Source organism: Sinocyclocheilus rhinocerous, unplaced genomic scaffold (assembly GCF_001515625.1).
Source record: "Sinocyclocheilus rhinocerous isolate Xijiao unplaced genomic scaffold, SAMN03320098_v1.1 scaffold362, whole genome shotgun sequence".
NCBI classification, from domain to species: domain Eukaryota; kingdom Metazoa; phylum Chordata; class Actinopteri; order Cypriniformes; family Cyprinidae; genus Sinocyclocheilus; species Sinocyclocheilus rhinocerous.
The window spans coordinates 1724773-1749103 of record NW_015639507.1 but is presented as its reverse complement, the minus strand read 5'-3'; the positions used below and the strand labels follow the sequence as shown (position 1 = coordinate 1749103).

At 38.0% G+C, this 24331-nt stretch overlaps 3 protein-coding genes across 4 annotated transcripts in view; 2 read left to right on the top strand and 1 right to left on the bottom strand.

Moving 5' to 3' along the window:
- LOC107751226 (protein bicaudal D homolog 2-like) overlaps positions 1–5523 on the top strand; it is a 17795-nt gene extending 12272 nt beyond the window's left edge. Inside the window, exons 2-6 of the mRNA XM_016566892.1 lie at positions 2501–3002; positions 3138–3467; positions 3573–4247; positions 4393–4544; positions 4694–5523. Of these exons, the coding sequence (XP_016422378.1) occupies positions 2501–3002; positions 3138–3467; positions 3573–4247; positions 4393–4544; positions 4694–5054 (2020 nt within the window). The 3' untranslated portion in view covers positions 5055–5523. The remainder of the gene's footprint in view (positions 1–2500; positions 3003–3137; positions 3468–3572; positions 4248–4392; positions 4545–4693) is intronic.
- Positions 5524–11120: 5597 nt separating this feature from the next.
- On the top strand, positions 11121–15117 carry LOC107751204 (caspase recruitment domain-containing protein 19-like). The gene is made up of 6 exons (XM_016566864.1): positions 11121–11354; positions 11862–12001; positions 12460–12616; positions 13461–13523; positions 13607–13672; positions 13761–15117. Exons 1-6 carry the CDS (start codon positions 11348–11350, stop codon positions 13865–13867), a joined length of 540 nt encoding a protein of 179 aa, XP_016422350.1. The 5' UTR covers positions 11121–11347; the 3' UTR covers positions 13868–15117.
- Positions 15118–16807: 1690 nt separating this feature from the next.
- Positions 16808–24331, bottom strand: part of LOC107751205 (ninjurin-1-like) — a 12078-nt gene continuing 4554 nt past the window's right edge. The window contains exons 2-4 of one of the 2 annotated variants that reach the window (XM_016566866.1): positions 19261–19495; positions 17043–17218; positions 16808–16946 (exon numbers count right to left, since the gene is read on the bottom strand). In XM_016566866.1, the coding sequence (XP_016422352.1) occupies positions 17073–17218; positions 19261–19495 (381 nt within the window). In that variant the 3' untranslated portion in view covers positions 16808–16946; positions 17043–17072. Of the gene's footprint in view, positions 17219–19260; positions 19496–24331 lie in introns of both variants that reach the window. The other variant, XM_016566865.1, reaches the window with a different exon arrangement.

The following is a 24331-nucleotide window of genomic DNA, read 5'->3' as shown; positions in this document are numbered from 1 at the left end:
GCCCCCCCGGTGCCCTCCCAACACCATTGGGCTAGGCTAGAGTACTGTCAATCTGACAATGCCTAATGCCATTGGATCAGAGTGTTGTCAATCACTGCCTGATGACTAAACCACAGACCACATCATATGGTACGTAAACACTCAGTAATATATTTTGGAACATCACCCTGGTCACGCTGAGTCAATATTTATTTTGACTACTTTCGTGTGACTGATCAATAGGGCTGGGTATCGATTCAGCATCATATAGTGAGACGGCAGAAGCTGAAAACACCGCGAGCGTCATCCGCGCTTTAGTGTGTGTGTAGTAAACAAAAAAGTGCGCCACACCATCCGCCATTCATTCATTGAGGAAATCAAATAAATACTGGAAAAGATCGATTCGCGGCTTTTGAGAATCGATATCGAATCGACGTCATTTAAAAAAACGATTAATCGGAAAATAGATTTTTTTGCCCAGCCCTACTGATCAAGTTATTATATGTAGCTAGTATGAGTAACAAAACACGTTCCCTGTGTCCAGATTTTACCGCAATAATAATGCAAAAACTGACACTTCAAATCAACCTTTAAATGTCAACTTTTACAAAAAGTAATCTTTAATAGTGTAAATACTGTATATATCCAAATACATAATCTAATACAAGTTATTTATTTTATATTAGACCTATAGCATGGTGTATTTTTATTCGGTTTGTTAACAAAAGTTTTATGTTTAATATAAGTGAGTTTGTCATTGTACCGTTTTGTTGTTGTTCATTCAAGCAATTGACACAGAATTGCCGCTAATTCAAAAGTGAAAGTAAAACGCGCAAGGGCATTTAGAAGCTATTTAATAGTGAAAGAAAGTGAGCAAAAGAGGGAAAACCCCAACGAACCCCACCCCTCGGTGATACCGGTATTACCAGTGTTGTCACACGTCGATAAACCGGTGGGAAAATGTAATCACCGTCACAACCCTAATACACACACACACACACACTCACTCGCACACACACACACACACACACACACACACACACATATATATATATATATATATATACATACATATATACATATATGGCCGAGCAATAACTGCCCTACCCCCAGTGATTTCGGCCACTGCCCCTCAAAATGTCTGTGCACGGCCCTGCACCCTCCACTTGTTCTAAACCTGTATGAGTTTTTCTTCTGTTGATCACAAAATAAGATATTGTGCCCATACAAACCTGCCCATATTTGAATGTGACAGGTTGTTAGTCCTTGCATCAATGTGCTTTGTCCATCATACATCAGTGATCCCTGCATGCTTTTCTGTTAGCCATTCAGCCAGGCCACCAGCACAAACGGAGCTTTTAACATTTATGGCTTGTGCTGCCATGGTTGCGTGTGTGTGTGGCAACTTAGTCAGGCTGTAGCATGCTAATGACATCATTCAGACTGGCACACAAATTTAGTGGGAGCGTTTGATAAAAAGAACACAAAATTCAACTAGTTTTGTCTCTAGCCGGTTACATCATCAGTTTGCAGGTAATGCATCTTTGTGTCTTACAAAATGACCCACGTACATCAAACTAAACTGTCTGTGGGAATCCTTAGATTTGGCTTCAATATCTAGCATAGGCCTAATTTAAACAGGATCAAAAGACTTCAGAATTTTTTTGTGCTAATTTTGGGGCAAATCTGAAGAAAAATTGTAAAATGTTAGATGTGTGTTAAAGAATTTCAACTGACAAAGTCCTTGGGTCTTGATTACACTTAGCCATTTAACTTTTGCCCCAAATCCCATAGCGTTTCTTTAGTACAATTAAGATTAATATACACCAACACTGTTGATTTCAAGCCTATCCTCATCCAGCCTCCACCCTACAAAACAAGTAATTTGTTTATAGCCATAGCACTACAACTTAATAGACTTTAAATATAGTTCTAACTAGGGGTGCTCCGATCGATCGGCGTTGGGATGATCGATCGGCGGTCTCTAAAAGGCCGATCTCAAGCTGATGACGCTGCTGTGAGAGGTTTGGCACGACATGCAGCAGCACAGTCTCAGTCTCTGTCCGGTGCGGGTGAAATCATTATAATGCTGAAGGTGAGGTACTCACTTTCTAATTTTTCATTAAATAACTTATAAAGTAATTTGAAAACCTTGTGTGAGACGTAATTTCACAAGCAGCGTGAGTGAATCACCATGCGCGCGCTCAAATGTTTTGCCAATTGCTTGAGCAACTTAATATATAAATCTAGAAGTAAATGCAAAAGTAAAAAGCATTGAATAATGTGTTGCTTATATTTATTGTGCTTAAACATGTCTGAAAGATTGTATTACTGTACTGTGTAAAAAAAAAAAGAAAAAGAATTCATTCCAAATGTGGGTGTGGAAGAGTAGACCAAGCTCATGAATAGTAATCAAAAGGTTGCTGGTTCCAGTCCCACAAAGAGAAGACCATGCACCATCACCTTGGGAGGCACTTTGGATGAAAGTGTCTTCCTAATGTTAACTACTGCTTTCACATAGTTGCATATGTACAAGCCATAACCTTAGTCTTTGGTTGGTTTCTCCTAAATCTCTTCCAAAGGTGGAGTTTGAGGGACTTAAGCATGAGAATAGACGCTTGGAAGAGGAAGTGCAGTACTTGAACAGCCAGCTAGAGGATGCTGTTCGGTTACGAGAAATAGCTGAGCGTCAGCTAACGGAGGCTCTAGAAACCGTAAAGACCGAGCGGGAGCAGAAAGCAGCTCTTCGAAAAGAATTGACACATCACATGACCCTGGGAGACTCGCTCCTTGCCAGCTCATTGGATGGGCTCAAACTGAGTGCAGATGAACCAAATAACGACGATGCCATTCTGATGTTTGAAAACGGATTTGCTAAAGTCAGCGACGCTAACGATGAAGATAACAGATTGTCTTCACCCAAAAGAGATGGAAACTTCCGTCCCGCACCAAGTCTGGTGGATGACTTGTTGACAGAGCTGAACATCTCAGAAATCCAGAAACTCAAGCAACAGCTCTTACAGGTATGGCCATTTTTATGTGTACCGTTACAAATGCAATCCTTCGCATTTCAATCTTTTGGTCAACCTCGTTTACATAGTCACCCTGTTCCAGACCACTTAAAATGTAGCATTTTCCCCCTCCATTTCACCTTGCAGGTGGACCGGGAGAAGGTAGCTCTTCTCACCACTTTACAGGACTCTCAGAAGCAGCTAGAGCATGCTCGAGGAACATTAGCCGAACAGCAGGAAGCTATGATGAGACTTAGCGATGATTTGGGTGTAATGAGGAGACTACAGGCAGGCAAGGAGCGGCAGTCGGCCTTGGACAGTGAGCGAGAGCGGGACAGTCGAGAGGACAATGATGTGGACTATTATGAGCTGGATATCAATGGGCCAGAGATTCTTCGCTGCAAGTATGAGGTAGCCATAGCAGAGGCAGGTGAACTGCGAGAGGAGCTTAAGACACTAAAATCAGAGCATGATGCGGTGAGTGGGACTGAGAAAAGTCGAGTTTTGTTCAGTATTATTTATGTTTTATTAATGGGTTGAAGGCACATTTCGTGGCAACTTGATTATGCATGATTCTTCTAGATGAAGGCCGAGTATGAAGAGGTACGGGCACGACTGGAGGGACAGGTGCGTGACCTCAGCATTCAAGTGTCTCAGCTGGAGAGCAGCAGTCGCACAGACAGAGATCAAGTCACTCGGTTGGAAAAGGAGCTAAAGGAAGTGAGTGCAGTTGCGGGCGAGACAGAAGGCAGTCTCAGCGTTGCCCAGGATGAGCTTGTTGCCTTTAGTGAAGAGCTTGCAAACCTCTACCACCATGTCTGCATGTGCAACAATGAAACCCCGAATCGTGTCATGCTTGATTTTTACAAAGAGGGTAAAGGAAACAAGACCGATGGTAAAGATCGTCAGTCTACGTTGACCCAAACCAGTGGCAGCACAGCCGAGGCACCCAGGTCAACCTCCACCGCTGCTGACAGCTCAACTTCTGGGACATCAGTCAGAGAAGATCCACGTCCTGAACCAATGGACATCTACAACCAAGTAGCAATAATTCGGGATCAGATACGCCACTTGCAGAAGGCGGTGGACCGTACCACAGAACTATCCAGGCAAAGAATTGCTTCTCTAGAGTTGGCCGCCGTGGCGGATAAAGACCAAGCTGCTTGCATGGAGGAGATTTTGAAGCTCAAGTCCCTGCTGAGCACTAAGCGAGAACAGATTGCCACGCTGAGGACTGTGCTCAAGGCCAACAAACAGGTGAGAACAAAAACGATTAGCTTGGCATGGGTGTATATGACGGCAGAATATTGATCTTCTTGTAGACCATCCAAATGGACTGCCTTAGATTTGTAGTATTTCAAGAGCGTTTTCTGAACTGTGGTGTGGTTCTGTGCCCTTTTAGACAGCTGAGGTTGCCCTGGCAAACTTAAAGAGCAAATATGAGAATGAAAAGGTCATGGTCACCGAAACTATGATGAAGTTGAGGAATGAGCTGAAGGCTCTTAAAGAAGATGCCGCCACTTTCTCCTCTCTCAGGGCAATGTTTGCCACCAGGTACTGCAGGAAGACAACTGAAAGTTGCTTCTCTTCCAGCTTTCTTTATCTGGCAGAAATTCCTGCTACTGTCCAGAGAACAGTAGGGATATGCAATTCAGGTACTACATCTTTCTTGCACTATCCCTCTTTCCCGTTTTCTTCTTTAGGTGTGATGAGTATGTAACTCAATTGGACGACATGCAGAGGCAGCTGGCTGCAGCAGAAGATGAGAAGAAGACTCTGAACTCCCTCCTGCGTATGGCCATCCAGCAGAAACTGGCCCTCACTCAGCGACTGGAGGATCTGGAGTTTGACCACGAGCAATCCCGAAGAGGATCCGGTGCTGGGCCTGGAGGCTGTGGGAAGACTTCATCTAGCCGTGGCAGAGGACCCTTGTCGTTTTCCAGCCCCCATGTAAGTCCTAGACTTCCCTGTAAGAACCGACCACAACCACACGGCCTCATTGGAAGTCCTGCGGTTTTCTGCAGTGAGAAGTATAAAATTCTGTGTGACACTGGATCCGATTAACACCTGTGTGTAATTGTCACTCATCAGCATCCTCATGCTAACTAACAATCCTTTTACTGTATGTGTGCTTGGGACAAAACAATGCTAGCATGTCACTGTTTGTGCTAACAGTTGATGGCTTCATTAATACTTGTCTAAAGGTCGGGGCCTAGTCCTTCTCCTGTAGATCTATCTGGAGAGATTGGATGGGTTGGTAATGCTATCTACTAGGGTTATCACAATCACTACATTTTTTTTTTGTAATAGGCAGACTCCATTATTTTGGTACCGAAATGAATCTCTTTAGTTTCGACATTCGGCACTCTTGACATTTGTACTACCTGCTGTTTTTTTGTTTTTTTAAAGAAAGCAGTCTGGCGCCGACATATAGCGATGTTGCGCTCGGGGCGTCCCGAGTTCGAGTCCCGGCTCGCAGGCCTGATCCCATCCCCTCTTTCCCGATCCCATCTCTCTCCCACTTCGCTTCCTGTCTAAATACTGTCCTGTCGCTCGGGGCGTCCCGGGTTCGAGTCCCAGCTCACAGGCCTTTCCTGATCCCATCCCCTCTTTCCCGATCCCATCTCTCTCCCACTTCGCTTCCTGTCTAAATACTGTCCTGTCACAATAAAGGCAAAAATGCCAAAAAAAAAGAAAGAAGGAAAGCAGGCTGTAGTGCATACAATTTTCCGGTATGCATTGATTAACTGCATGACCTACCACGATTGTCAAAATGTGCAGTATATGACCAAAGCACATTGGTGTGTAATGTACAATGCAATGCATTGTTTCCATTTTCATTGTTTTTGTACAAACAGATATTTTAGATTATTCCAGTGAGTTTAGTTGCAACCCATAGATATCTATAAACAAGGATTGAGGAAACAATTAAGGAAAAGTACTAAACATGTTAAAATACATCTACGTCTGTCTAAATTTGTCTTTTCTCTCTGAACATCTGAGACCAGTGTTTCTACTTCAACCCAACCAGCACTGAATGTCATTGAGTTAAACCCAATTTCACAAAGATAGTCTGTTAATCTCTGTGTCAGTGCGAATAAATCTGTGTAATCCCAACAGATATTTTAGATTATTCCAGTGAGTTTAGTTGCAACCCATAGATATCTATAAACAAGGATTGAGGAAACAATTAAGGAAAAGTACTAAACATGTTAAAATACATCTACGTCTGTCTAAATTTGTCTTTTCTCTCTGAACATCTGAGCCAAGTGTTTCTACTTCAACCCAACCAGCACTGAATGTCATTGAGTTAAACCCAGTTTCACAAAGATATTCTGTTAATCTCTGTGTCAGTGCGACTAAATCTGTGTAATCCCAACAGAGACACATTACTGAGTCTGCTGGGAGCTTTGCAATCCAGGTTGCAACCCTAAAGGACATAATTCATGATAAAGATTTTTTGCTAAAAATGACAAAAAAATTATAGGTGTCTTTTGTTAAAGATAATGTCTAGATTTATAGAGTTTTCATGCACAGAAAAGATGTTAATTCAGACATTTTAGACTAAATTTCTTCAAGATGAATTTGAGAAGTTGGTTTCAACTATTTTATCATGTCATTCCATGTCTTTGTTGATTTTGTTCATACTGTTTCATCTAGCCTTTCAGCCAGCATAACACATTGTCCATGTTGTCTTTACAGTGGTGACTCTGAACCACTTTATCGTGCATGATCTGTTGCTCTCAGTTTGAACTGTTTGTATTAGTTGGCATGTTGTCTGTTGCATGTGAGTCTTCTGCTTCCTGCAGTCCATTGCATCTGGAAAAATGATTCTTCCATGTTCTGCTGTGTACTAATGGATCTAACCTGTCTCATTGTTGACGGTAACATTCACTTGTCTATGTCCAGTGTTATCAACTTGACTTATTAGCTATATTAATTATTTACAATACATTTGGGTCAGCTATGATGTAATAATTCTGATGGTCATTTTGTTTCTCAATTTTGCAGTAATTTTATTGCTCTGGAGATTATCTGCAAACGGTTATTTCCCCTCTTCCTTCATTCTACATTATTCGTCCAGAATACACATGCCTGGTCCAATTTTGGAAACAAGAAATTTGTCCCTGGATGTGGCTGCAAGAAAACACAGGCTCACATGTAAAGCCAACCGATCTATGTAATCATTATTTTGACTGTTACTGTGGTATTTTTTTCTGCTTTGTTTTTGTTTAATGTGCACTTCCAGTGCACTAGTTAATATTATGTAAGAGTTGCACATTTCAGTATGCTTGGCACATTTTTGTTCTTGCAAATTTTATGTATTTAACTGAAAAAAAAATAATAATAATAATATAAGAATTGTGGTTTGTTTATATTATTTTATGCTTAACTGTCAGGTTCTAAGCATATTCCAGGGAGAACAATTATGTTAGAAGAAGACTCTGAACTCCCTCCTGCGTATGGCCATCCAGCAGAAACTGGCCCTTACACAGCGATTGGAGGATCTGGAGTTTGACCACGAGCAATCCCGAAGAGGATCCGGTGCTGGGCCAGGCAGCCGTGGGAAGGCTTCATCTGGCCGTGGCAGGGGACCCTTATCATTTTCCAGTCCCCATGTAAGTCCTAGACTTCCCTGTAAGAACCGACCGCAACCACACGGCCTCATTGGAAGTCCTGCGGTTTTCTGCAGTGAGAAGTATAAAATTCTGTGTGACACTGGATCCGATTAACACCTGTGTGTAACTGTCACTCATCAGCATAACTAACATTCCTTTTACTGTATGTGTGCTTGGGATAAAACAATGCTAGCATGTCACTGTTCATGCTAACAGTTCTGATGGCTTCATTAATACAAGTCAGTCAGTCCTTCTCCTATAAATCTACCTGGAGAGATTGGATGGCTTGGCAATGCCATACTATCTACTAAAGTTATCACAATCACTACAAGTAAAAGAAATTACTTCAATAATTTTTTTTGTAATAGGCTAATTCCAATATTTGGATACCAAATTGAGTCTCTTTTGTGACTTATTATCGAGGAGTACCAGTACTCTTGACATTTGTACTACTTACAGTACTAGTTTTTTGAAAGAAAGCAGGTTGTAGTGCATGCAAAGTTCTGGCATAACTGCATGACCTACCACATTTGACATTGTTTAGTATATAACCAGAGCACACTGTACAAACAGATAAATTAGATTCAGTTGCAACTAAACTCGCTGAAACTTAGATATCTATAAACAAGTATTGAGGAACCGATACTTGGAAAATGTCTAAACGTGGTAAAATACATTTACGTTTGTCTAAATTTGTCTTTTCTCTCTGAATGTCTGAGCCCAATGTTTCTACTTTCACCCAACCAGCATTGATTGTCATTGAGTTAAACCCAGTTTCACAAAGCTAGTCTGTTAATCTCTGTGTCAGTGCAAATAAATCTGTGTAATCCCGACAGAGACGCACTTTACTGAGCCTGATGGGTGCTTTGCAATCCAGGTTGCAACCCTAAAGGACATAGTTGATGCTACAGATTTTTTGGCTAAAAATATGACAAAATTGAGAGTTGTCATAGATGATGTCTAGAATGATAGAGTTTTTTGCACACTTTGTCATCCATGTCTTTTTTTGGTTTTGTTCATACTATTTCATCTAGCCTTTCAGCCAGCATAACACATTGTCCATGTTGTCTTTACAGTGGTGACTCTGAACCACTTTATCGTGCATGATCTGTTGCTCTCAGTTTGAACTGTTTGTATTAGTTGGCATGTTGTCTGTTGCATGTGAGTCTTCTGCTTCCTGCAGTCCATTGCATCTGGAAAAATGATTCTTCCATGTTCTGCTGTGTACTAATGGATCTAACCTGTCTCATTGTTGACGGTAACATTCACTTGTCTATGTCCAGTGTTATCAACTTGACTTATTAGCTATATTAATTATTTACAATACATTTGGGTCAGCTATGATGTAATAATTCTGATGGTCATTTTGTTTCTCAATTTTGCAGTAATTTTATTGCTCTGGAGATTATCTGCAAACGGTTATTTCCCCTCTTCCTTCATTCTACATTATTCGTCCAGAATACACATGCCTGGTCCAATTTTGGAAACAAGAAATTTGTCCCTGGATGTGGCTGCAAGAAAACACAGGCTCACATGTAAAGCCAACCGATCTATGTAATCATTATTTTGACTGTTACTGTGGTATTTTTTTCTGCTTTGTTTTTGTTTAATGTGCACTTCCAGTGCACTAGTTAATATTATGTAAGAGTTGCACATTTCAGTATGCTTGGCACATTTTTGTTCTTGCAAATTTTATGTATTTAACTGAAAAAAAACAAAATAATAATATAAGAATTGTGGTTTGTTTATATTATTTTATGCTTAACTGTCAGGTTCTAAGCATATTCCAGGGAGAACAATTATGTTAAATAGGCCTATATATGTTTCTTGTTCTGTTCAATAGTCAAACATTCTAACGGAACATTATCTTGATAGTCATGTAGTGTAACTCCACTTGTGGAACAATAACTTTTGACTTGCTCCTTAGAAGTTTGGAGTCAATTTTCATTGTGGGTCAAGGATATGTTAAATTCAGACATAAAAAATATCAATTCCAAATTGGAATACTTTCTAATTTTTTGCCAAATACTGCATTAAGGTCAGCATTTTGTATTTTACATTGCAATACATATTTGTTTTTAGACATTGATTATCTGTTTTGTATAACCCTCTCATAAGACCTTCTGTGCCTTTTATGCCACTATTGGTTTTTTGTTTTCATGAACCATTCTAAGAGCCATAGTCTTCAGTATTTCTGTCAGTCTCCGATCTAGCCCACTTGGCCCAGTGTGTGAACATCTAATTTGGACAATAATTAAACACTCCTTCTGAATGTCAGCTCAGATTTCTTGTTTAGGAGATTTTAAATGTTAGTAAGTATTAGGTGTGTTCAAATCATACATTCCTTTAAGGAAGTAATGATTTCTGATGGCTGTCATGGTGGCTGTCTGTTGACATTGGTAGTCATTATTTTCCTATGTGTAAACTTGCTAATTATTTTATTTGTTTGTATTTCAGCAAGCAGAAAACTTTGCCTCGGAACATTAGTGCCATTTCAAATTTAAGATATTGTAAAGTTTTAAATGACCTTTTTATCTTTCTTTTTTTCTTTTGACTACAAATTAAGTGCAATTTTGTGTTGTTTCTGGACTGTATGCAATAGTTTTCTATTTGCTGAAACCACTTCATCAGCCATGACATTATGACATTTTAAGTTATTTTTACACATTTGTATGGAATGACTTCACTTGTTTGTTCATATTTATTCATAACCTTGGCTATCAGTTCAGTATTAATGACAGGTTTGTATGCATTATTACTGGCACATGCGCTGCCTCTTTGCATCTCTACTTGAAATATTACAGGTACAATGTAAACTATACTGCCTCGTCTGTGTTTTTACAGTGCTGATGTTCAGTGTTGTGCTTTTTTTGTTTTTTTACATTTATGCTTCTCTGTAGTTTATCATAAGGATCACATTATAGGCCCATGTCTGTCTTAACATTTCTCAATAAACTAATATAAAATAGTACTTTGGTTCAAGTTGTATATTGGTAGTTGACAATTAGGTCTGGTCCTCAAATTTGGTCAAACACTTTTCCAAGAAAGCAGAGTGGGGAAAAGATTTGCCTGGAGAGAGGAACAGGTTGAGTGCAATTCTATATACTAAAAAATGACCAATTACTGTTCTGTAGTAGCCTACTAATGATCAAATCAGGGTTGTGCTGATATTAAGAAAAAATATTTCCTGCTCGGGTGTTATTAAATGATGGCTAACATGGACATTTTTGTCTTTCTTTTAAAAAAAAACATATTTCCCATTTTCTTTCATATTTCCCGTTATATCTGAACATAAATTGACAGTTGGTGACACTAGTAGGACATGTGCAGATATTTATTTTTACAGGGTAAAAAAAAACAAGTGCCACAAAGAAACGGAACTGTCTATTATACGCTAACGTGTGTGTGTATAAAAATGTATATTATTTATACATTATATAACTTTATTATAAATTCTAAATAAACGAGTTGAATTTATTATTATCGTTTTAGATAAAGTATAGCGCTCACTGCGTACCGTGTCTAATATGCTAATATTCAGCAAGGGTTTCTTCAATGCAACCGAAGGGAATCGAATCTAGACTTTACACTAAATAAATATAAACTGAATTTGCGTGAACTTCCGTGTGTAACCCTCATTTTGATCGGAACTTCCGGCAGTTCTCACCACGGTCTCCGCCCCTCCATACACAATACAATGGGCGTTTCCAAACAAAAGACAGCAAAGGGCACTTCAAAATGGGAGGTCAGTCAAACTTCTATTTGTTATTTATAAGTATAAATATGAACTATAAATACATACTTTTTACTTTATAAAGTGAGTTTTATAGGATCTTATGCTCACAAGCTTGAGCTGCTTCGACTAGTTTTGCCTCGACAGTTGTTGTTGTGCTCCATTACGGTGTATTAAGTCTACCCTGCTTAATATGTTGCATTTCAGAAGCTCTATAATCTGTTGATATAGTATTTCTGAATTTATAAGGCGTTTTGTAGGCTAAAAGGCATTGAAATAACACTCAATCTACTTCAAAAGTATGTTTGACAGTCTTGCGTTCCCGGTGTCTCTGCTCAATGTAATATATATGAGGTGCCTCCATCTTCTGGCTGAAATGTGCACAGCATTTATAGAGATATTTGTTACTAGTCTGGATTATTTAAAGGAATAGTTTATCCAAAAAATATATATATTTTTAAATTTTCGTTCTGTCATGTTGTTCCAAACCTGTATGACTTTATTTCTGTGTAATGACAGAGAGCTTCCATGAACAGCTGCGAGTAGACAGCCGGTTCCTGAAATCGGACCAACGTCTAGATACAGAACTGGTGGATAAACTCATCCTGCAGCTCAACAGAATCTACCTACAGATCCTGACTGACAAGGAGGCCTCCAAGGTAAGAGCTCCACCCTCAGTAATAGAGTGCTGCAGCCTTGACGTCAAACCCGGAAGACTCATTCACCACGGGTTACATCAAGATTTTCCTATGTGTTTCTTTTAATAATGGGGTTTTTCAATTTATGAGTAAAACAAGGTTTGTGGGAAACATACATTTACTATACTATACTTTTTGCTGTACAATTTATATTACACACACTTATACTGAAAACACAAATTTTGAAGCAATTATTTTTATTTTTAAAAATGTGTTCATAATAAGTAACTACATAAGAATGTTTGGGGTGTGAGACCATATTTTACTCATGAACTGAAAAACCCCATAGGAAAATCTCAAGGGAACCCATGGTGAATTAGTCTTCCAGGTTTTGATATTATAGCTGCAGCACTATACATATAAACAGTCCATATTTGTACTTTACTTCTTTTTCCAATAATGATATTCCCAAACATTAGTTCAGGGATTTGGATGTGCCCACCTGTATCAGGCTGGCGGAGCTGCTGTCTCATCTACAGGACAAAGGAGAGGAGGCATGTCGAGAGTTTTACCGTGCACTGCACCTCCACGTGGAGGACGTTTATTTCAGCTTACCCACACGTCTCCGACTCAGAGGTTGGCAGAACCATCATTTTCCACTCGTAACCACTCAAAAACGTCATACTTGTGAGGATATTCATTTAGTTTTTCTAATGCAGCATTTAATTTCTGATTCATAGTGGTTGTGGAAATTTATTTAAAGGAATAGTTCACCCAAAAATTAAAATTTACTGAAAATTTACTCACCCCCAGGCCATCCAAGATGTAGATGAGTTTGTTTCTCCATCTGAACAGATTTGGATCCTCTGCAGTGAGTAAAAACATCACAATAGTCCACAAGTACAGAACACAACTTAAGTGAGGTGAAATTAATGTAGTAATTTCATCAAGGCATTTTTCAATTTATAAAAACTGTCCATAACAGTTCTCAACAAATACGTTGGTGGATTTTGATGTGAGAGGACAACAGGGGATGCACTTTTTCCACTGGATGAAGTTTTATTATGGATTATGTTAACATATGGATATGTTATTATTTTGGCCAGAAGCAGCGGTTTAAAGTTAAAATGGCTTAATGATGAATTTATTACAAACATGCAGCTTTTCACTTCACAAGACATTAATTAATGGAATGGGGTCATGTGGATTACTTGTAGATTATTATGATGTTTTTATCAGCCATTCTGACGGCACCCATTCACTGCAGAGAGGATCCATTGGTGAGCAAGTGATGTAATGCGATGTGATGTAATACAATTCTCTAAATCTGTTCCAATGAAGAAATAAACTCATCTATATATTGCATGGCCTGAGGGTGAATACATTTTCATTTTTGGGTGAACTATTCCTTTAAGCTTGTTATTAAGCTTTACTTGGAAGCGTTTTTGGTTTGACCACCAAGTTTTATTTGTTTTTGTAGATTCTGGTGAACCAGTCGGCCCAATCCCGAGTCCCACAGACAGATATGTAATAAATGACCATAGTAAGTCAGCCTTTTCTGTGATTATGCACTAGTAAACAATTTATATAAATGATGTTCCATCATGATTTTTTGTCATTGCCCAGGTCCGTTTTTCTTCCTGAGTTGTTTCAGTGTGGCTGTAGGAGCAGCTCTGCTGTATTACTATGGTGGTAAGCGCACAAACTTGTTAATATCTTCACACCCACATCAAATATGAATTTCCTAGACTGAAAGCGCTCAAAATGTTCTTATCTGCAGAGTCCAAGCAGGTGTCAGGCTCCAGCAGCGCTCTGGGTCTGGCTGCGATGGGTCTTAGTAGAAAAGTGCGGGACGTTCTCATCTGGTACATAGAAGATGGAAAATAATGGATTTTTTGCTGCCTTAAAAAATAATTTAGACACAGCAATCAATTCTGAAATACTCAATTACCCATATCAAAAATATCAAAATTTTAATTCAGGTTTTTAAAAAAAAAAATGTACATACTATGTAAATACAGAAATTATTGCTTTGAGGCAGAATTTCAAAGATTTAATTGTAAGGATTCATGCCTAAATATAGAATCTCGTTACAATTTAAATACAACAATATAATGGTTTATATAATTACTTAACATCTGTAATCAAACATTACAATCATGCATTTGAAATAATAGCCATTTATATGCAGTACTAAGAGCAGGAACTCATTACCTTTTAAGAAATGTTGGGTAGGAACCAAACTCGCTACTTAGGCTAAAGTATTCAGTTGAAGTTGAAACGCAGAGCTGCTCTGTTAATGTTGCAACCCTTGTTTGTCAAATTCACAACCAATTCTGTTTGTGAATTTGTTTTATTGTACTTGAAAAATAGACCTCAAACTCATTTATATATTATTTATAGTCAGTACCTTTCAATTCTCACAGACTTGGGACTTATTTGGGCAAGAGATTATTTTAGTAAAATGTGGACACAAAATTCACTACACCATTTAGTGGATTCAAAACTGGGTAAACTTGACAAATCAAATAGATCAACGCGTCAGAAAATTTTGACACGCAAGACAATAAAGACCACAGTTAAATCTGAACCTTGGAGTATTAGGAGTTTGTTACTTTGTAATACCTTTTTTGTGGGCTAAGATTTCAACAGTTGTGTTTATATTGTTTGTTTACTTTTATACTAGCAGCATGTTTGTACTGGTTTGTGTACTAATAATTCATATTGTCAATTTACTCTTGTGGCCTTGTTTCTGCAGTGCAATTGTGTTTTGTAAAACCTATTTGAAACTTTTGGCCTAGAAACTTTTCAGATAAATGGCACATTCACAATAGTTAACTGAGAAACTGTATTTTTTTGTCAGAGGCTAAAAAAAAAATATTAGGTTAAATAAAACTGTGGAACTGTTGCTAATGTACTTGTACTAATGTACTAATGTTTTGATTGTCTTGATATACCAGAGCAAACACTTGTGGACGAGTGGGAAATGATTGCTGACAAATAGTTTTATTGATGTCAGAATTATTGTTTTGTCCTTAAATGCAGCAGCTTTAGGTCTGAAGAAGACCAGTGTGCAATATTGTATGTAAAAACAACTGTAAGTAGGTCTACTATTTATCTGTGCACTGAAATAATGACGTAATCAGGGTTTGAAATTAACTTTTTCACTCACCAGCCAATTTGGCTACTAAATTTTTAAGTTACCGGCCATTCATAATTTCTACTAGCCAAAAAAATTTAACAAATAAATTATGAAAAAAAGGCCGGAGGTAAGCCAACAGCTTGAGGCTGTCCACACTGGATGCGACAAAGTGACCATTGCAAATCATTTGTACTTTGTCAAACAGTAGGCCTACGCCATAAATAGAACGAAGCATCAGTTTACTGTCGGGGATTTGTCGTGCTGTGCTGCGCCACATCCAGTGTAGGCCGCATCACCGATTATAATGGGTTCTATAGTATTTTGTCGCATCTGGTGTAGACACTAAGCTATTAAAGTTTGTTTACATTGCAGTTTGTTTACATGCATTTTACCTTGTCGTGGCTGTTTTCAGGCAGAACCTTTAATGTTGTCATATCACACAACTGTATAACACAATTCTGTGTCATTTCTGAATGGATCGAGCGATTTGTGCTGTTTATCTCTTATAAATCGTGGCGGAAGCGCAGCGCTGTGCGGGAGACTGATCCCGCTCTGCTTTAACGCGTGGCTGGCGGATGCACCGGGTAGCGCCGCTTCTAACTTTTGGAGTACTTGCTTTTTGCAGTTTCACGTGGGCTGTAATTTAAAAACAGCGCCTAATATGAGGTCTCCCTCGCTTCGGCTATCGGCCCACCGGGAATGTCCCAGGGTTCCCTATGGCCAGTAGCTACATCGCTGGGTATGTTCAAGTAAGCGAGATTGGCTAGTGATTTGACAGCGTTACCCGCCACAACTGATTTTTACACGCATTTGGCGGGTGTTAATTTCAAACCCTGGACGTAGTGCATTTATTTGTAATTACTTGGTTTTCATTGGACTAATACTGTTCTCTACAAGTGAAAAACGGCAATCTTTGGTCATTTATACAAACAATATCCATATAAAATGTACAAAAATTTCAAGAAACATATAAACATATGGATAGTAAATAATCACAACAAACATCAAGACACTAAATAACTTTAAAACTTGAAGTCACAAATATTTCAAAGAAAAAAAAACAATATGCTTCGGTCTGTCTGTAGCATAGCTCCTTGTCAGTAGATGGCGCTCTTATTTCAGTGTTTACTGCATCAATGCAACCAGACAACATGCATATCAAGTTCTTTTTTAATACTTAAAAAAACAAACAAAACAAAAAAAACTCAATTTATGACGTTTTTGGTCTACTAATACAAGATAAAAATGTGCTAGATTTATGATGACAAATCAGATTTAGTATTCATGTTTTGTAAAGGTACTGAATTTTGTAAGAAAAGATTTAAACTCTTCATATATTCATGATCAGCTTGAACTGTAAGTACCTTGTTCTGACTTTGTTAAGCAGTTCATCCATGCAGCAAGACCTTTAAATATGACTTAAGTAAAAACAAACACAAACGTGCCACGTGCAAGAGTTGCATTCTGTTGAACCACACGTAAAATGAGTCCATTTCCCCCTAACCACAGTGATCAGAGGCTTTCAGGTAGACAGTATGAAGGTCCAATGTAAGGTGAGGTGCTACTGTCCCTTTCAGGCTTGAAAGGTATTGTTTGTCTTTGTCTTGATTATTTTCAGTCTCAAAATCTCAAATCTATTAAAATATTTGATCCAATTTCACATTTAATGCATTTTAACAATGTGAAGTACGTATATAATTAAACAATTACTCGTATAACAATTATATGTAATTGCATTTTTAAATTAAATTTTGAATTTATGGTCCACAACGTATAGTATTTAGGATACTAGTAGCAGCTCATTTTGGGATTTAAAAAAAGTTTCTGCAAAACATAAGGCATATTTACTTAGAGGCACATTTGAATATGTCATGACAACTTTTTTGATTTTTGATGATAAATGTCCAATTATATATACACCTGTATGAAACCCTAAACTGGAGTTGCCAGTTAAGTTTTTGTGTCCTCTGGTCTTTGGATGCCAAATGCTGTGATGAAAATATTTACTACTACGATGATAAAGACGAGAGCTGTGACGATGTTCTCCAGAAGATTCAGTATGAAGTGTTTACTTGTGTCATTCAGATTCCACTTCACTGTAGAACAAAAGCAATAACAGCAGCTCATTATGTAATTCAGAACATTTAACATTTAAGAAAACTGATTTAACAGCTTCTTAAATTAAAATGAAAGGGTAAAATCGGACAAATGTGGGACAAGAAAATGATAATTATATGGTGTCCATCGTTCAGTAGTGCAGGTGTCAAAATCTCCCAACACTTACGGCTCATGTTTAAAAGAACTCACATAATTACTGTAAAACTTTCAATACCAAATATGAAGCCCATTTTCCACCAATTAGAGCGTGATTGTGATCACAATCGATTCCAGTGTAAAGCACAGAGTTGTGTTTAAGGAAATACTAGACAGTTAATGGACGCTGGGTGTTTTTTGAAGTTGAGCATATGAATATTTCTCAAATTGGGACGGAATTTCTTTATATGATTGAAACCTCTTTCGCAAACTGAGAAAGCTCTTACTCTCACTTTGTGGACAAAAATAAAAGTGAAAGTAAAAGCATTTCTAATGGAAACACCAAAGTGTTGCAGGACTGACTTTTACCACCTGATATAATTATGTTGAAATACTAAATGCACAATAGCAAACAGATTTGTGTAGGATCAACCTCTCGGCAACTTCTGTACTGAAAGTTCTGTTCTAGTATCATGTATCAGTTCTCCTTCTAGACAATTATTATTGGATTGAATTGCCAAATGTTAAAAGAATTCACCCAAAAATTACAATTCTGTCATTGTTTACTTGCCCTCATGTCTTTCGAAACCCTGTAAAGAAGAATTTTCTTTCTTTCATAGAACACAAATGGAATTTATTATTACAGCAAAACATCCATGCTGCTTTTTTTCTGTATAATAGAAGTGAATGGTGGCAAGGCAAGACATATATTTGAATCTGTTCCTCAGGCAAACATACCAAATATCACCAAAATACTTGGATTAAAGTGTTTAATAAAGTATTTTATGATGTTTTTATGTTGCTTTTTGTCCCTTTCAGAGCTTAACACTTTCATTGTATGGAGGAGAACAGCATGAACATTCTTCAGAACTTCTGTGTGTTCATACAAAGTCATATGGGTTTGGAAAAACACGAGGGTGAGTATTTTCACTTTTTGTTGAACTACTTGTTGAGACGTTTATTTTTGCATGCTGCTTTACATCACCAGTTTGAAAGGTTTAATTTAAATAGTTTCTCATGGGTTTTAAAAGGTTATGCATATATGTGACCCTGGACCACAAAACCAGTCATAAGGGTAAATTTTTCGAAATTGAGATTTATACATCAGCTGAAAGCTGAATAAATAAGCTTTCCATTGATGGATGTATGGTTTGTTATGATGGGACAATATTTGGCCGAGATACTATTTGAAAATCTGGAATTTGAGGGTGCAAAAAAAATCAATATATTGAGAAAGTCGCCTTTAAAGTTGTCCAAATTAAGTTCTTAGCAATGCATATTACTAATCAAAAATTAAGTTTTGATATATTTACAGTAGGAAATTTACAAAATATCTTCATGGAACATGATCTTTACTTAAAGGAACACTCCACTATTTTTGATTTTAAATAGGAAAAATATAGAAACTCTTTGGTCATTTTTGAGCGAGATGCTAACGGTCTAATCAGATTCAATGATCTATGCTAAGCTACAGCTAAAGGTGCTACCGCCAGACCCGGAAATCGGCTGAATGGATTCGAAAATGGTCAAACTCAACTGTTTAACTCTAGGGGAGTTGGAAAATGAGCCTATTTTCAAAAATAGTGGAGTGTTCCTTTAATGTCCTAATGATTTTTGGCATAAAAGAAAAATCAATAGTTTTGACCCATACAATATATTTTTGGCTATTGCTACAAATATACCCCAGCAACTTAAGGTTTTGTGGTCCAGGGTCACATATATTATAAATATTTTTTTGTCACTGCATAATTTTTTTCTATATGCTAGTAATTAGGGTATGATAGTAATAACAATATTTTGTCTTATAGAAGAAAATCTAATCATGTATAAAATCACTATTGTCTCTATATTTTGAAGTCTGTGAACTTGGATGAGCTTCTCTCACCTATGAAGATAAGCAAGACCCCCACGATGATCTGTAGGATGAGGGAGATGCTGATGAGGCTGATGAGAGGAATGTATAAGGAGAAAGTGGGTCCCACCTCCAGGATGGTCTTCAGCTGGGAGGCGTTGGCCATCAGCAGTGCGATATCCAGCATGCTCTCTGCTGCACTCTTCTTATTGGCGTAATGGTTCATGTTAATTGGGGTGTTCCTTGACCAGCGGCTCTGCCGAGGACGCTAAACACAACCATGAAAACACACCTGATGTTACTACATCCATGGAAATGAGACAAGGTAATGAGTACATGAGAAAGATTTACCAGAGTTGGAAAGGTTTCAAGTGAGAATTACAATTTGCATAGAATTTGACTCATGCACAATGTTGTTTTCTGACCTTCAATATCTATTCTTCAGAAATTTGAGTGATGGGTCATCTATGGTCATATTTCTCAGTTTTAGAAGGAACTGAAAGTCACTTGTGTTTTTTTCTTTAGGATGTTTGTAGCATGTGAAGGGAAGTGGGTGAGTGGTTTGTTGACCCTGACATGATTTCCTTCCTTTCGTTTCAAACAAAAGTGTAGTGTGGGTCATTGGTAGTCACTGCTAGGGTTATAGACCACAGAAAACTCTCAAATGTGAAATTAAATTCCCTAAAGCTTTCATCCCAGACAGCAAGCAACCTTTGAAACAATGTTAAGTCAATGTTACACCAACTGCATTGAATTAATGTTACAAAGTGGTGTTGGTTTCACATCACTTTTGCACCAGCAATTAATGTTGAAACAATGCGGATATTTTGACAAAAACAAAACAAAAAAAATGGTAATGTCATCGAATCAACATTATGAAGCGATGATGATTCAACATCACTTATAAACCCTCTGCTAATATTGAAACGATGTTGAATTATCAAAAAAAACAAAACAATAGTAATGTCACTGAATCAATATTATGAAGTGATGATGGTTCAACGTCACTTATTCACCCTCAGTTAATAGTGAAACAATAATGTTGAATTATAAAAAAAAACAATGGTGATGTCACTGAATCAACATGAAAGGATGATGGTTCAGCATCACTTATTCACCCTCAGTTAATGTTGAAACAATGTTGAATTATCGAAAAAAAAAAAAAGATAATGTCACTGAATCAACATTATGAAGTGATGATGATTCAGCATCACTTATTCACCCTCAGTTAATGTTGAAACAACATTAATATTTCAGCTACACTTCAGTGGTACATCAACAAATTCCTGACCATTTAAAAGTTTGGGGAAAACCTTTTAAAATGAAAATGACACCTTTCCAGCAATTGAGTCACTTTATTTTTTAACAGTTTAACACAATCAATGACAAAAATATCATAACATATCATTCTATATACATTAAAAGTGGGACAAACAGGACAAAAACACTACAACCTTTAAAATGATTAGTTTCAGGAGTCTGATGTCAGACTACAAGCGGTCCAGAGGTTCAAGTTTTAAAAAGCTGGCTTACAATGAGACGGCTGCCTGTTTTCCTTTGGGTTCTCTGAAATCTGAAAAAGCAAGCATGATGTCGCCTAGAAGCAAGTCAATTCAGTTGTCATACATAGTCACGTTCAGGAATGTTAATATGTTAAACACAATATGATTCACTTTAAAATTGCTCAAAATAAAACATTCTAACTATGATTGTAGTATCATTAAATTATACTTAATCCATTATCTCAAATCTATTAACACTTCAATATCAATACAGTTTCTACAATTAACATTTATAAATAGAAGCGCAATGGCAGGGATGTCCATTTTTTTTTAAGCTGAGTTTATCTCCAGTCCTATAAACACACTGAAAACTTCCAGGCAGGTGTGATGGATACATGAACTCTAAACTCAGCATGAAGGTGGCCACCTCTGAGTTATGACCATTACTCACAGGAAAAAGTATGGGATGGGAACATAAAAAAATAATAAGCTGCAGAAATCACCTTATGTAGACTCCTTAAATGTCACAAAATAGTCTCGTCTGTCACTTTCTCATAAACGCACAATTTTTGGTAATTGTGTTTAAGCGGGAACGGGCTAAACTGAATAGAGATCAGTTTAATCACATTTAATGCTGATTGAGGAAAATGAAAGATTACCTGATAATACAGTAATTGGGGAGCAGGACATAAAGCACAGGATAGCAACAAATCCCTGGTCAGGTGATCGTGCTGTCAACTACAAGTCAACATATAATTATTATTACCATTATTAGGAGGGTACTTCTCATTTTTTGAATTGTCCATCCTCATCGGCCTTTACTTCTAAAGGAAAGAACGCAAGATGCTGTGCAAGCATTGAGTATAAAATGTAAGACATGGGCTGTGTATAAACTGTAGAAGCAGGCGTTGATCTTCTTATGCGGAGGCAGGGTTTAGCCACACTATTACGGCATAAAGTGGCACATTCCACAACCTGTCGTTTTGGCAGGTTGGCTTCAATATAAGCTGTTTTTAGGCTAACGAGAAAGTTTTGAGTTCAGAAATGTACAGGATGTTTTTATAATACAATGACCTCTTATATGTCAAAAGATCAAGAGAATTTTGATTTCCCAGTTCATGACCCCTTTAAGATTTGCAAATCGTCTAGTGTGTACCAGGCCCAAGTTAGACTACTTGCGCATGCAGAACCAAAATGGGAGTTTCTTAATCAGTGGGCACTTCCAGACTGCAACAGGCGTTTTTTTTAGCTGCTTTACTCAAAGACCCACCCCTAAACCAAGCCCCCGGTGGATTAGAACAAATCAGGTAAATCAGTTGAAATTGCCCATCATGGTTTGAAAACACCCGACTGATTGAGTAACACCAACTAGAATTCTGCAGAAATACATTCATCGTGATGTGGTCATCAACAACAAATCAGTGTTAGTTCAATATCCCTGTCTCCACCCCTGTGTGCTGTCGGCTTTAATCAAAAGTTCAATGTTGATGCAACATACTATAAATATTGAAATGTCAACCTCAACCAAGATGATGGTTTGGATGAAAACTCAACATTGTATCACTGTCACCTTGCTATCATGAGATTCCAGTAGAATTTTCTATTTAGAACTGATTACTTTCTTAAATAGAAGCTTGAGAATTTTTATCCTGTTAAAGCAGCTTATTGGTAAAATTCCTCTCTGTGACGTTCTGAAAACAACTGCACTTTGAAACATTAGTTAGTACGAAGCATTATTAATAATAATCGTAATCAGAGATGGAATGTTTGCCACTGTTTTTGCATTCAAACAGTGTTCTACAATCTCAGTCAGATGTATTTGAAGTTCAAACGTTTGTTCTTATAGTTCTTATTGTTGCTGGAGTAACATATCTTAAGTGTTTTGAGTTATAGACCACGAGTCGTCAAACTCACATTGTACTTTTGGCTTATCATGAAGGGCCTCTTAAAGAATTCTCAAGAAATCCCTATTTCTTTTTAAACGAGATAATACACAGCAGCTGGTCATGTGATCCATGAGATTTAGCTTTCTGAGAACAGTAAGGGGATGAGCTCTGGATGCCTCTTGCTAATGTGGCTCTGTGAACACAAAAGCACTATTCTTCTCTATTATGGCGGAGGAGAGGTCAGGCTGCAGGTGTGAGCTTGCTCTGATGTCATTCTGGTGTCACATTATTACATCTACTTTGTGTTGTTTGACTCTCACCAGCCGGGCAGCAGACTTCAGTCTTCAGTATTGAAAAAAAATTCATGAATTCCCCAGACTAAATTTCTGAGATGGCAGAAAATGTCTCATATTTGGTTGAGACTGACTGCACTATAGTATTCTCCAGGCTCTTCAGTGGGAGTGCAGGGCAGGTGTTGACTTTAGGTATGGTTCAGTCCAGCTGCCCAACACAAGGGACCCTTGTGCCTATACCGGGAGTGGCAAAGAAATTAGAAATACTCCCTCTTTCCATGATCCCCAATGACACTCAGATGCTGACACTTATACAACACCCTTCCCGTAGAAAACTGAACCAGTTATCTAGATGTATCAGCCTGGGGTCTCTTCCTCTTTCTCTGTCCTGCTATTGGATGTTAAAAACCAAAATATTGCATACACTTTCAAACCGGAAATGCAAAAAAGTTATTGGCAACACTTAAAGGCACAATATGTAAGATGTTTTTATTAAAATATCCAAAAACCACTAAAAGAGTGTTATATATTTTGCTGACTTGTGTACTTACATTATCCCAAATTTTTCGAAGAATGTTTAAATCCAGAGAAATAAGCAATTTTAACTAGTGACATGGACCGTGTCCATAGTGTCATTGTGCCGCCTGCCAATGACATCATAACCCCTCGATTTCCGGTTTTGTTTTGTAGAAAACATGGAAACACCAAAGACGCTTTAATATGTTGTGCGTTTTATTAGACAGGTGACGACCACACAGAGTAGCATTATAACAGAACTTTCAAACGTATCTAGCATGATAAAACAGCGCTGCTTTATCCCACATACGCACAACCGGAAGGAGCGGAAACGCTAAAGTGAGGCATAATAAAAGCTCTGCTGCTTTCGAACCGTGTGTCGCGCTCGTCTCTCGTTAGCAATTGCTTCAGCGGCCTCGTTTCGCTTCGATGGCTTTCCACCTCACTCTGCTTCATACTACGACGTTAATAAATCTTTAATACATTAGCTCATCCATGAAAATGATTTCTGCCTGAGTCCCGTCGGATTGCGTCGGCTGTGGGGTAGGCTTGCTGCGATAGACGGTGTTTTCGGTTATACCGGTGTTAAGCCGCAACACCGGTTACGTCATTTGCCTACCGCGGCACCGCCCCACACCGTCATTTTGATTTTTTTATAGTAACAAAAATAATTTAGCCTAGTTCAGTTAGAGGACAGACACTTTTAAAAACTAAACACTCAATGCAGCATGCCGAACCTTGCGCGAACGACAGTGCACCACGGAGCAAGAGTCCGATTTTATTTATCACGTGAGGAGAGTGAGTCGAGCTGACTGACAAAAGTGAGGTGAGAAAGACAAAACGATGGCAGAAGATTGTTTAGAAAGGAAATGCAAAGGCGCCTGTTTGGCAATATTTTAGATTTTGA